Source organism: Anopheles marshallii, chromosome 2 (genome assembly GCF_943734725.1).
Source record: "Anopheles marshallii chromosome 2, idAnoMarsDA_429_01, whole genome shotgun sequence".
Taxonomy (NCBI): Eukaryota; Metazoa; Arthropoda; class Insecta; order Diptera; family Culicidae; genus Anopheles; species Anopheles marshallii.
Window position 1 is genome coordinate 68,455,859 of NC_071326.1, and position 12,422 is coordinate 68,468,280.

Genomic DNA, 12,422 nt, shown 5'->3' on the forward strand with positions numbered 1-12,422 from the left:
TTTGTTGGCGGTACCGGATACGTATAGCAATGTTCCAAACTTCCTGAACGGCTGAGGATGTTTTGCTTGCCAGAAAAACCTCTCGCTACTTTTATCGGAGGTATCTTATCTCTCTTGAACCAGAGTCGCCAAAAATCTACCCCGCCGTGCGTTTGTTGAGATTGAAGTCAAAGATATTGCAACTGTAGCGAAGTAAAACAAAAGAAAAGATAAATCATTAATATTCAACGTAATTAACACTAACCACACATCGCACCACAGTTTGTGATGCGAAGTAAGTTTCACTGCACACTATCGCCCGACAACCACAACGCGAGATACTGCAACCCCGGACCGGAAGTGGACATGTATGGTGCGGAAAACGGAAGTGAAGCGGTTGCGGCGATGGATGCCTTCAAGCGTAAAAGTGATAAAAGTGAATTATTATTCCTTATGCCACTTATCTGTATGCTAGTAAAGGCGATTTTTCACAAACGAACGGTGAAGAAATTAAACTAATTCACACGTGTTTGTGGACCAAAATGGGCAGGAATTGTTGATTTTTTTCACCTTCCAATTCGTACAAAGAGTTTCGATTTCATTTTCTAGATTGCCCTCTTGGTACATTTTAAATCACGAAGGCCATGGAAAGTGTTCATAGATTCAAGGCTTATACCACGCTTGCTATTGCGAAGGAGCACAAGGATGATCCTTTAAAGGGCTTCCCTTAATTCCGCGTACGAAGTTTTTGGGGAGCAAATTAGGAAATCTCAATAACGTAGGCCCTTTCGTCACTCCGTCCCGGTTTGGGGAAGTGAAGAAGGGTACGATATTGAACACACATAACCACTTGCACAATGGTGTGCATTGTGATAACACGATTGGTTTTCGCCCCGCGATGACACATCGGGTAGGGAAAGGCACCTTACTAACGTAAGTGAAAACGTACGTTTTGGCCTTCGTTATGAAATACTGGCAAACAAAAGAGGAAACTTGAAGGAGCTTACTGAACTTTTCCAGGATTCTTAAACGTTTCCATGTGTTTCATAAACCTCTATGCATCGGTTTTCCATTACGTTCCGAACACTACTGATTGTTATCAAATTGGGGGGCGTAGCATAGAGCACCGCACTTTGTACACCACAGGGCAGAATCAATAGCTACATATCCCTCTGTTATCATAGCATCCCACCCCTTTATGTCGAGGATTCCTATGCGAACGAAGGATGTTTTTCTATTTACCAACAATACACCTACACACTCGTTCGGAATAAGCACCTTTCAGTGGACAGCAATATACCAACACTGGATAATTCCGTGAGCAATGCCTCTTCGTGTATCTTTGTTATTTCCACTTGTGAACACTGCTTCTTGAGCTTCTTTGCTTTATCACACAGGAATATGGTTCGGTTAAGTAAATTCGTATGATTGTACACGTCCCTAGCGAACCAGCACAATTAACGACACTTTGAACACTTCTTTCCACCTTTTATCGAAAGTGTACGTGGTGTGAAATGTGTGTTAATTTCTGTAAAATCCAATCCAGATATTTTTGCCGAGTTGTACCTGTTTCGTTGTTTGTTTTCTTCTCAGCGTTTTTTTTTTGCGTGTATACGCTGCTGTCAAATTCTGATGTCACAGACTGATTGGTTTATACTATGTAGTTTACTAAACATTTCATCTAGTCTGGCAACTTTTTGGCGCAGTGCATCAAATTTGCTAGTTGGAATACAGTACCGGAACGATATTTACTGGCAGATTTACTGCACACAGCACAATCTTTAGTTCCTAAAAATACTAGGGCGTATATTGTTCCAGAATAAGAAACTGTGAAAATTTGGATTTGCAAACATCGGTCAACAGTTCGATGGTAGTAGCAATATTGTTCCGTACATTTGTAAAATTCGTCGACAAAAGAGAAATTAAATTCAATGCAAACTTGTTGTTACACTTATGTTTGCACATTTGTTTCCATCCCGTTTTTTACTTGTTTCAGTAAAAAAGCCGTTAATCTGGAAATTAGTTCAAAAGTCCAATTCTCAGGTAGCAAGAAGATTCCCAACAGTATTCAACCTCGGGAACTAAACGGTCGAACGGTTCAGCAGCTGCTGTCATTCTAGCATTAAGCGAAACATCCAAGCTCGTGTTCGTTTAAATTGAGGAAGACGCAAATATTGCGCAGAATAGCGTTGAATTTTGTACCCAAATCAAATCGGAATCACATTTAAAAGTTGATTATACTGTGTGTTCAATTACCGTGGGACAATACGACCTGTAAATCGTCCACCTAATCCAGCCAACAGTTAGAACAGTGACTTTATGAGTGAGTGAGAAAAAAAGCATAATCCAAGCTGTATAAGCAAGACAAATACACCAATTGGTGGGTGAGTAGCACAGAGCATAGCACTTCGAATGGATGTGTAAAAGAACAAGCAACACGTGCATGAGCAAGAGCGAACGAACGAGTAAGTGAAGCGGTGTGAGCGAGAAGGGAAGACAACGAAAAACATGCACGAATGAGTGTGTTTGTGCGCCGACCGACGTACAAAGGAGGATATCAAAATCTTTTGCTCAGCGCGAAAGGAGTGGTGTGGTAGCGTATCGAACTGGTGTCCGACAGTCGAGTGTACTATTCTGCCGTGTGCACACGGGTTTTGATAGAGTGTTGTGCGACATTTTGGAAAAAAAGGTTAGTAATGTCAATTGGAAGCGTCAGTTGGTGAGGAAAAAATGTGTAGAAATGTATAGTGTTCGTTATGGAAAAGATGTTCCATCTTCATTTGTCCACGGTGACTATGAAACTGCAAATAAAAAATTTAAAGAAAACGCGCAACATGCCGTCTCGGTTCAACCCTAGCGAATAGAAGGCGGCTGTACAATGGACGTGCGCGATCTCTTTCGCCTCTGCTACTTGGCCGCGGTGCTGCTGTTCGTTTTCGACCGCTCTCGTTCTCGCTCACTCTCTTTACGGGCTGAACAAGCAGTTTCCATCTTCTCCATGTACCACTATCCGCTGCAAATGGGTGTGAGTGAGAGAGCAGATATTGCAGATTTAAATTGTTCGCGCGATGTGACACGGGTGTTTGTCTTCACGCACATAACTCAGCACATACGATTTCCATATATCTTTTTTTTTGTGCGATTGAGATGCATCTCGCGCATCTCGTTACCGTTGATCAGATGTAGTGGTTAAGAGTGCGCGAGGGTGAGAGCAGGATAGGATGTAAAATATCTGCTCATCTATCTTGTGCTGCTGTATGTGGTCGGATGAGAAATGCGGGAGGTAGGGAACGGGGGATGAAAACAAAAAAAGGAACCGGTTAAGACGGTGTGGTACGTATTCGAACATGCTGCTACGCACATGGCGATGGTTCGGATGGCCAATTTGGGGGTTTCCTTTCCTGCATCCACACCACCCAGTTCCTAAACGGCGTTAGGTGCTTGTTTTGGATGTGGCAGAACAACACACGGGCAACAGGAGCATACACACTGTCAGCCAAACCAGTTACAATCAATTGCTGGTGAGGAGCGGTAATTTTGAATCTGAAAAAGTGAATTTAAAAACTATTGAAATCATCATCGTTTATCTCATTTTGTTGTTAATCGTGTTATTCGATACCTCCCCATTCGGAAAAAGTTACTTTTAGTTACTTTCAATGTATTTTCCACCTCTGTCAGAATGAGTCTCCCATTAATTTGTTTTATGAACTTTTGTTCCATCAATTGTTTTTATTTCAATGTCTAAATGTGTATATTGTATTTTTTTTATTCGTGAAGAATGGTATTTAGCTATTGCTTCAAGGCATGAAAAAATCGGTCTCAATTGTTTTGATACAGTCAGTATCGAATTTAAGCACTCCGCACAATATTTTTGTAGATATTGATGTCTATGTCTATTAATAGATCGTAACCTATTTAAACAACATAACACAATTTTCAACATTTTGTTTACAGTGTTCATAATGTACATGTTGTAATGTACTTTAGTTGATCAGCTAAAAAACAAAGAGTCAAAACTCAAATTGGTAACTGTAAAGCTTGTAGTTTTCAAAACGGCATTAACATATTTTCATCGAATGTGAATGTGAATTATTGAATAAGTGCAATAATAAATTTTCATCACTAGCGCAAAGTTTGTCCGACACTGTGGATAATGTTTGTCATTTCTTTTCACGCCTATGCACACTGCAACTCACATTTGCGTTCCACCATTGGTCTCGTGCGTGTCGCGTTTATGCAGGAGGTCGCTTTTTTACTACCAAATCATCCGTGTATTTGATGTTTTGGGGGGCCATTTTCCACTGTGGTTTATGTGAAACATGTATGCAAATAGCTGGAATGTGAACACAGAACAGATGTTGTTTCCTTCTAAATGCACATAGGGCCAAGCAGTTATACCTTCAGCTCATCCTTAAGCGAGAACATCAGAACGTTCAGAGCAACGGTTTAGTGAGTGCAAAAAAAAAACAGCAAAAGAAGGGAAAAGCAACAAAACTGGTTTAAACGCGATTTTTTCGGGGAGTACGTTATGTTACTTCTTTTCCAAAGCCGTGTAGTGCGTGTATTGTGTTTGAAGGGCGCTAAATCAATTACCATTCAAACTCACCTTTTACCCTCGCTTGGCGTTCTGTGATGACTTCGGCCTCTGGTAGGACCAAGTTGACTGATTTCACGTATCTTCATCGTCCGATGAAAAAGGTGAACCATTTTTTTGTGGAATAACATTTTTTTCCACCGGGTAGCTACGATTGCTTGCAGTTGCAAGAAGTCTGTCGTCGTCAAATTGCCAGTTGCCGTTGAACAAAGTGTCAAACCCATACTAACTAGTACGTACATGATTTTACTTGAAGAACGTGGTGCCTGGCGCGCGATTATCAATTAAATTCGCCGACCATTCTCTGGCTTGTTCCGTGTTGTGTGAAGATGGGATTTAGGTACCGGTATGGTATTTGTGTGGGAATTCAACTGTATTGTACAAGATCAATTTCGTGTATTAATCAATTCTGACATTAGTCGTTTCTTTATGTTTGTATTAAAAATTTGGATAATCATTGATAAGCAGTCATGCTAAAATAAATCTTTTTCTGCTTTATATGTTGTAGATTAATCTTCGCTGCCTGTCTGTGGATATCGTCCAGAAAGGCGTTACAAACTATAGCAATGGAAGGGCTTTCGGTGGCGTCTGCAGAAGATGATTCGGCTGCGGATGGAGGTGGCGGTGCCAGTGGAAACACTGGTGGCGGGGGAGGTGGAGGAGGAGCACCATCTGGCAGGAGTGAAGAAACACGTCGATGCAACGCTCCTCGGGCGGCAAGGCCTCCGGTATCACTGTATGAAACGGGTGGTGGCGTAGAAGGAAGCGGCAGGGGAGGTGGTGGTGGAGGCTGTGGTGGTCATAATCGCAAAATTAATCAACAACAGCAAAGACATCAACAGCAGCAGCAACAACAACAGCAGCAACACGGTGGAGGGAAGAAACAGAAAAAGCAACAAAAGTGGAAGGCAAATAAATACCGTGGTCGTGGTGGTCCAGATCGTAAGGATTGTCCTGCGAGAGGTGGACGAAAGGATAAATCAACCGGTGGGATTGGATCACAGAATGTTGGAGCGATCAAACCAGAAGACGGTACCGCAGCGAATGGTCTATCAGGGGAAGAGCAGATGACCGTTGGTAAGGGTATAGCATCCGGAGAAGCTCAAGCTCACCAATCGGAACCCGGATGTTTCCATCAGGTCAATCAACAGCAGGGCTATTCGCAACATGGATCGTCTTCCTCCGGTAATGCGCAACAGCAAACTTCTGGAGCATTGACAACGGGAGTAGCTGGCCAGCAAGGTACGGGAGGAGGAACGGCTATCTCCTCCATCATGCCACCCCAGAAGCAGAAACATTCGAAGCAGCAGAACCTTACCCCGATGGAAGTACGTAATAAGCGGCTACAGTCCGTTTCGAAATTCTTCCTGCCGGATAAGCGACCGCGCAAGGAGTGTATCGTACCGCCGACAAAGTTTCTGCTCGGTGGCAACATTTCTGATCCGCTCAACCTAAACAGTTTGCAGAACGAGTCGGAAAACGCGGTCACACCGAAATCGTCCCCGATACCGACTCCCCCACATTACAAGGCAAAGATCGAAGTGATCATACCGCCAAACATTAACGATCCGCTTCATCTGCTCGATCCGGTCGATTCGGTCGAGTACGAAATGCAGCTTTGTTCGCCGATGAAGCGCAAGCAGCGCACGCGCAACAAGCGCAAACGTAAGTCACGCACCGCAACGGAACGGAACGCGGACGGTTTGCTGTCGATCGATCAGCTGCCACCGCCACCGGGTGCGGAGGAGAATGTTGGGAGCAGTGGGGCAACGGGTGGTGGTGCCAATAAAGCGGAGGAAGCTACCACAGCTGAAGAAGCTTCCTTTACGGGCATCGGTCAAAAGTTGGCCGATGCCGCAGCAGGAGAACGATTCTCACTGGCACCGGATACGGACGCGGGACCACATTTCCATCATCATCATTACGCGGGCCAATCGTCCAGCAGCGGAGGAAACTCATTAGCTCAGCAGGGTCACATAAACACAGCTGGTGTTGGTACCAGTGTTGGTACCTCGACGGAACGAAACGTTTCTACCGCCGGTAGCGCGACAGAGCAAGATCGCGACCGGGAGAAAGCTATGCGCAATTTGAAACTAGATCTCGAAAGTGCCGGTGGCCGGAAGCGGCGTACCAGCGAGAGTACAAACAGCACCAAGAACAAGCTGCGCCGGATGGATTCGATGGATAAAATCGTGAGTCCGGTCATTCCACAGCCGGGCGGCTGGAAGCGAGCTCACTGGCCGACGAATGCTGGTGGCAGTGGAGCGGTCGGTAATGCGGGACGCAATCGAACACGAACCTATTCCACTACTTCTAACACGGACGAATTGCACGGAGAGGAAGCCACGACTTCCACCGACTTCCGGGGTCAAGTGCAAGAGAGTCAGGTACAAGAAAAAGCGCACCATTCCGAGCGTAATGATGCATCGGTCGATTTAACGAAACAAGTATTGGAGACTGGTTCGAGCACGGTGCGGGAAGGTGTGATAACTGGCGGAGGAGATTCTGTTCCGGTTCTGCACACGCCCGGAGATGACATTGGGGCAGTGGAACGTCCCTTGGCACTGGTGCAGGGAACGGCCGAGGGAGCAATTCCACAGCCGCATTCCGCGTTGGCATCATCAAGCGGCTATCACTTTGGTAATTATGACCGGTACTACGGCTACCACAGTCTGAACGAGTTTATCGACGTTCGGTTGAAAGTGTTCTTGCGCAATTCGTACCTATTCCGAGACAAAGACGTGCTAGACATTGGGTGCAATGTGGGACTGATGACAATTGCCGTGGCCAAGATGCTGCACCCGAAATCGGCCACTGGGATCGACGTGGATGGTAAGCTGGTCTCTAAAGCGCGCAAAAATCTTTCCAAGTACGTGCGAATTCCACGCAACGCTGGACACTCGCAGGGAAGAAGAGCGAATCGCGAGTCGGCAACAGTTGTCTCCACCGCTGCCGCAACGATGGAAGTGAGTGGGGAGGCGAATGAGGGCCGAAATACAATTCCATTAGAATGCGATCCACTACAGCTGGGTGTAAGTGAACCGGTAACCACCGTGGTCGCCGCAACGACTAGTCAAACAGGGCAGGAGTCCATCGCTCCTATCGCTGCTACGCCATTAAGCGTTGCGGAATCGGCCGTGGCGGAGGTTCCAGGTGTTAACGAACCACCCGGAGAAAATATGCTCCAATCACCTGTTGTTCTTGCCCAAACAGCACAGGCACAAGAAGAAGCGACGGATATAAAACCACCGGAAACGGTGGATCAAACGGGCCAAATAAAATCGGAACTGGTAGCGACAGTAGCCGCACATGGTAGCAAATATTTGTTACGACAAAAGCGACGCCGGAAACGAATGGCACAGAAACGGCGGCCCGGTCAGCATCACCATCACCATCAACATCAGCAGCTGCGACGCCAAAAGACGGAACAGTCTCAGTACTTTCCGATCTCGTTTCCGCTCACCATGGGCAATCTCAGCGGGAAGGAGTTTCAAATGGATATTGGTCGGACGGAAAATAAATTCCCGCACAATGTTCGGTTTAAAACGGTAAGCATTTGCTCATGTGTGTAACGCATAGCAAATACGTTGCGTTATATTTTACGTCGCTTTCTCGTTCTTCTTGCAGATGAATTACGTCCTCAAAGACGAATCGTTGATCAATTACGATACCCAGCAGTATGATTTGATCCTGTGCCTTTCGGTAACGAAGTGGATCCATCTGAACTACGGTGATATGGGTCTGAAGATAGCGTTCAAGCGTATGTTCAACCATCTGCGACCGGGCGGGAAGCTTATCCTGGAAGCACAAAATATAGCCAGCTATAAAAAGAAAATGAAGCTCACGGTACGAGTGAACGGGATGCGGGCGCGTTAAGCACGGGTTCTATCGTCGGAAGGAAATAATATTTTTATTCTCTTTTTACTTAACTTAGCCTACAATTTTCAAAAACTACAAAAGCATTGAGCTCATGCCAAGTCGTTTTCACGACTATCTGCTCAGCCCGGAGGTTGGCTTCAGTCACAGTTTACCACTGGGAATACCGCGACATCTGAGCAAAGGTTTCCGGAGACCGATCCTGGTGAGTGCGTTGAAAATGAATGATATATGCTGTTTCCTATCCATTTAATAATGTATATTTAACATGTACAACATACAACATTAATGAATGTACAGTATGAAATTGGCAGACCAATCAACTTTCAAGATACTTCAAGTTAGAAGTAAAGGAATGACGATGTGGTGTTTATTCGATTAATACGTTCGAAAGAATGAATTAAGATTAACTTCATGAAGACTTTAAAAAATTCTTTACTGAAAAGTACATTACTGAACTAATTAAATATCGAAGAATTCAAACGCGAAACTAATTCTACTACATTTTATTCTCCTCAGCTGTACATTAAAGGCGATTTTACGCCATCACAAGCTAAGTGGAGCGACACGTATCATCCCGGGACACCGTACGAGAACCACCGTGGTATCTACACAGACATTGTAACGGCTTCGCAGTCCGCGGCTGGTTGCATCTGGGGTGCGATGACACCGTACGCACCCAGCTACAGTTACCGGCAACCACCAACACCATCTCATGGCGGTGGCAGCGGTAGCGGCAGTGGAGGTTTTGCCTCAACTTCTCCGTACTATAACCCTCGGCAGACGGACAGCTACCTGCCGAGTTACGACAACATCGGGAACGGCCATCGGCCCGGTAGCTACTGTTTTGCCTCACCGCTTTATTCGACCACCTGGTCGCCACCGTCGGACATGTTGGCGACGAGCGGTGGTGGCGGAGGTTCGTACCGACGTTCCGCCTCCAATACACCCAACTCGGCCAGCATTCGGAGTACGGATAACGACGAACATTACTATGCCGGTACGGTCGGTGGAGGTAGTCAGCGGCGCCATCATGTGTATCCACCGATCGATGTACTGCCGCCACTGGTCGGTTACGACGGTATGCGACCGGGAAGCTACCGGAGTGGCGGCGGCGGTGGTGGAGGTGGTGCAACGACAGATTCGGACTCGGAACCATCATCGAATTCGGCCTCGCAAACGCCTACCCGGCAGCAGCAACTGGCTGGTAGCTTCCTGACGGACGACCAGTCTAATTCTCCCAGCGGGCACTCACAGCCAGACAAGTAGGAAGGGGGTAGCGATCGTTCGTTTCAAATTGCAAACGAAAGACACGCTTCTTCTTACACACGGTGAAAAAGGACCTGTTGCTTTAGGTATAGCGTAAGGACGCACAAAAGGTAGCAAGGCGCGATGTTGTGCCAGTGGGAAAATGTTTGATAGACGGGTTAGATGAAGCAGCCTGCAGTTTTTTCTGGCTGTGCGCGCTTAGTAGTATCCAACACCGTGTGATATAGATTTCATTCGAAAAAGGTGATAATCGTTCCCTGAAAACCAAAAAAAAGGATAGTAATGCATAGTAGCCAGCAATGCACAATGCACACAGCCCACAATGCAAGATACAGCTACAAAGGCCACTTATTCAAACACACACACACACTCTTTACGTAAAGTTTAATGTATAGAAAACGGCACAAATTTAAACGCATTAGGACAACCAATTTTTGAATGGTTTATAGCAATAGGCTTTAACCCGGTAAAGATTGGGTTCACTCGACACATGTGAAGTATTTATCTGTTTTTGTTAGATGTTTGTTGCCTCTCTCACCTGCCTCCCCGCTCGTGCACCGTAATCGATTTAGTATCGTAAGTCAGTTATTGTTTTATTCTTTTGTAGTTTTTAAATACTGCCGTTCTTTGATCATTTCCTTTCCGTAAGCCATAATTGTAGAGCTTCTGTTTTTGGCCACGACACGCAACATTATTATGCGAACACGTAAACCGAGTAGAAATAGGGATAGGTGAAAAGAACCCACGTTGTGTAGGTTGACAATTTTAAATTGTACGACTACAAAAATTCGCTTACAAGTTCATCACTTCCAGTTGTGGAAGTGTGGTGAAAAGTGAAAAAAATAATATACATTTGAAAGAAAGTAAAAATTCCCTTTGGCGCTGATGTAAGTATCCGAAAGTTTACCGCTAGTATGTTAATCAATTGAAGATATTACTATTTGTGCTTAATGAATCAGTTGCGTTCATGTTGCGTTCGGATCATTCGAATGAATCGTTCGCAAAGAGAAAATTTTGTATAGTCGTTTATTTTAATTGTTTTTTTTTTTATTTGTTGGTTTAACGGACACTTTCGGTATTTAAACCGTGTAAAAATTTCATCTAAAGAAATTAACCCGGCCAACTAACCCTGTGATCCAATCAACATTCAGAACGAACGACGTGACAATGGTAATATTCAAGGGCATCGCACAAAGTACACACACACACTACACAAAATTAAGAAAAAAATAGTTTGAATCACTGCCCGATTTCAATTTAAAAAATTAACCATCGTCGCATGTCAGATGATTCAGGTGGAAATTATCAAAATACTTTATTATATCAAATCGTTAAAACCAATAGCGAGCTCTGGGGTGTATAATTCACCACAATGATGGCCTCTATTGTTTTTTCCTCTTGGTATTTCGCAGTTAGGCAAGAGATTTCTAAAACTATTTCCCCTTAAAATGTTTTATTCCATGTTTTAAATATCTTCCCGGGATATCCTGTCCCAAGTATAGACTTTAACAAAGAATTCTTCCCATTTACCTTCCGGTATGTATTAAACACTGTTAATGACTAAAACTGTTAATGAGGTAGGTGAATTGATGAAGGGTTTGAAATATTTCAAATATGAATACAGGCAGGTCCCGAGTTACGCGGTTCCTTTTATACGCGGTTGTTGGAAATGTGACAGCTGAGTTAGTTTATAGAACAAAATCTAAGCAAAAAGGTGTAAAATAGGTCAAAAATAGCTTACTTTGTCATATAAAACATTTGTTTTTGGTTAATTTCAATGCACTCTATGAAAAAGTAGCCTGGTTTGCTGAATAAATTAAGTACAGAGCAGGAAGTCAACTATCTAACTTTGAAATATAAACGTTTTTACTCCCGAATTCGTCTTACGTGGAAATTTGAGAAACGCGGATTTTTCCCGGGTTATAGCGGTTCGCTATAATAGCGTATCTCGGGGACTGCCTGTATATGAAATATTTGGTACAAATTAAACTTCACTTAACAGATAAATATATGAAATAATTGAACAATGAAATGAAATATTTCACCGCTGGATACGTTTGTCGTGAATAGATTTCGATCCACACGGAATAGGCCCGTATGACATCAAACGAATGATTGTGGAAAAGAGAAGGGCAGTGCGTGAACGGTGAGATGAAAGGTGCTGTCATCTTTAGCATAGGAAGAGATACACACAGGGTCGTTGATTTAAATTCCAGAAAAGGACGCGAAGATTGCGTGGAAACAGTGAAACACTGACGGTAATTGCACGGCAAGTAGATAAAGCGTTTGGATCCATTGCACGATGGATCGATGTGGAGCTAGAAGCGATTAGTTTATCCCCCAAAATCCAGCCTGCAACCAGAGGCTGAATATGTGCGCGCGCGCGTGTGTGTGTGTGAGGAAGAGAGAAATCGAGAGACGTGCGAGCGAAAGAGCGTGTGTGCGGAAGCGGGCAAAGTGCGTTCAGCGAGAGCAGTACACAATACCGAGAAAGCAATAACGAGCGAAAGAGATAGGTCGGCAAAACGAGCGAGATGCAAAGAAGCACAATCATTTGCGAGGAACGGCGAGAAGGTATAGCGCAACAAACAAAAAAAAGAGCGTTCCTGTCGGACGGATCGGTTCGCCGTTGCTGTGTGCTGGGTTCGGGTTTTGGTGTGTCCCTGGTGTTTCCCTGGTGTGTGTCCTGGTCCGGTTTGCTGGC

The 12,422-nt window shown here is 44.6% G+C and overlaps 1 protein-coding gene across 1 annotated transcript; it reads left to right on the forward strand.

Annotated features, from left to right (window-relative positions):
• Window positions 1–5,139: 5,139 nt before the first annotated feature.
• LOC128706839 (7SK snRNA methylphosphate capping enzyme bin3) lies at window positions 5,140–9,718 on the forward strand. Its single transcript, XM_053801781.1, has 4 exons — window positions 5,140–8,121; window positions 8,201–8,419; window positions 8,508–8,654; window positions 8,969–9,718. The coding sequence occupies exons 1-4, from the start codon at window positions 5,140–5,142 to the stop codon at window positions 9,716–9,718; spliced, it is 4,098 nt and encodes a 1,365-aa protein (XP_053657756.1).
• The last annotated feature ends 2,704 nt before the right edge of the window (window positions 9,719–12,422 follow it).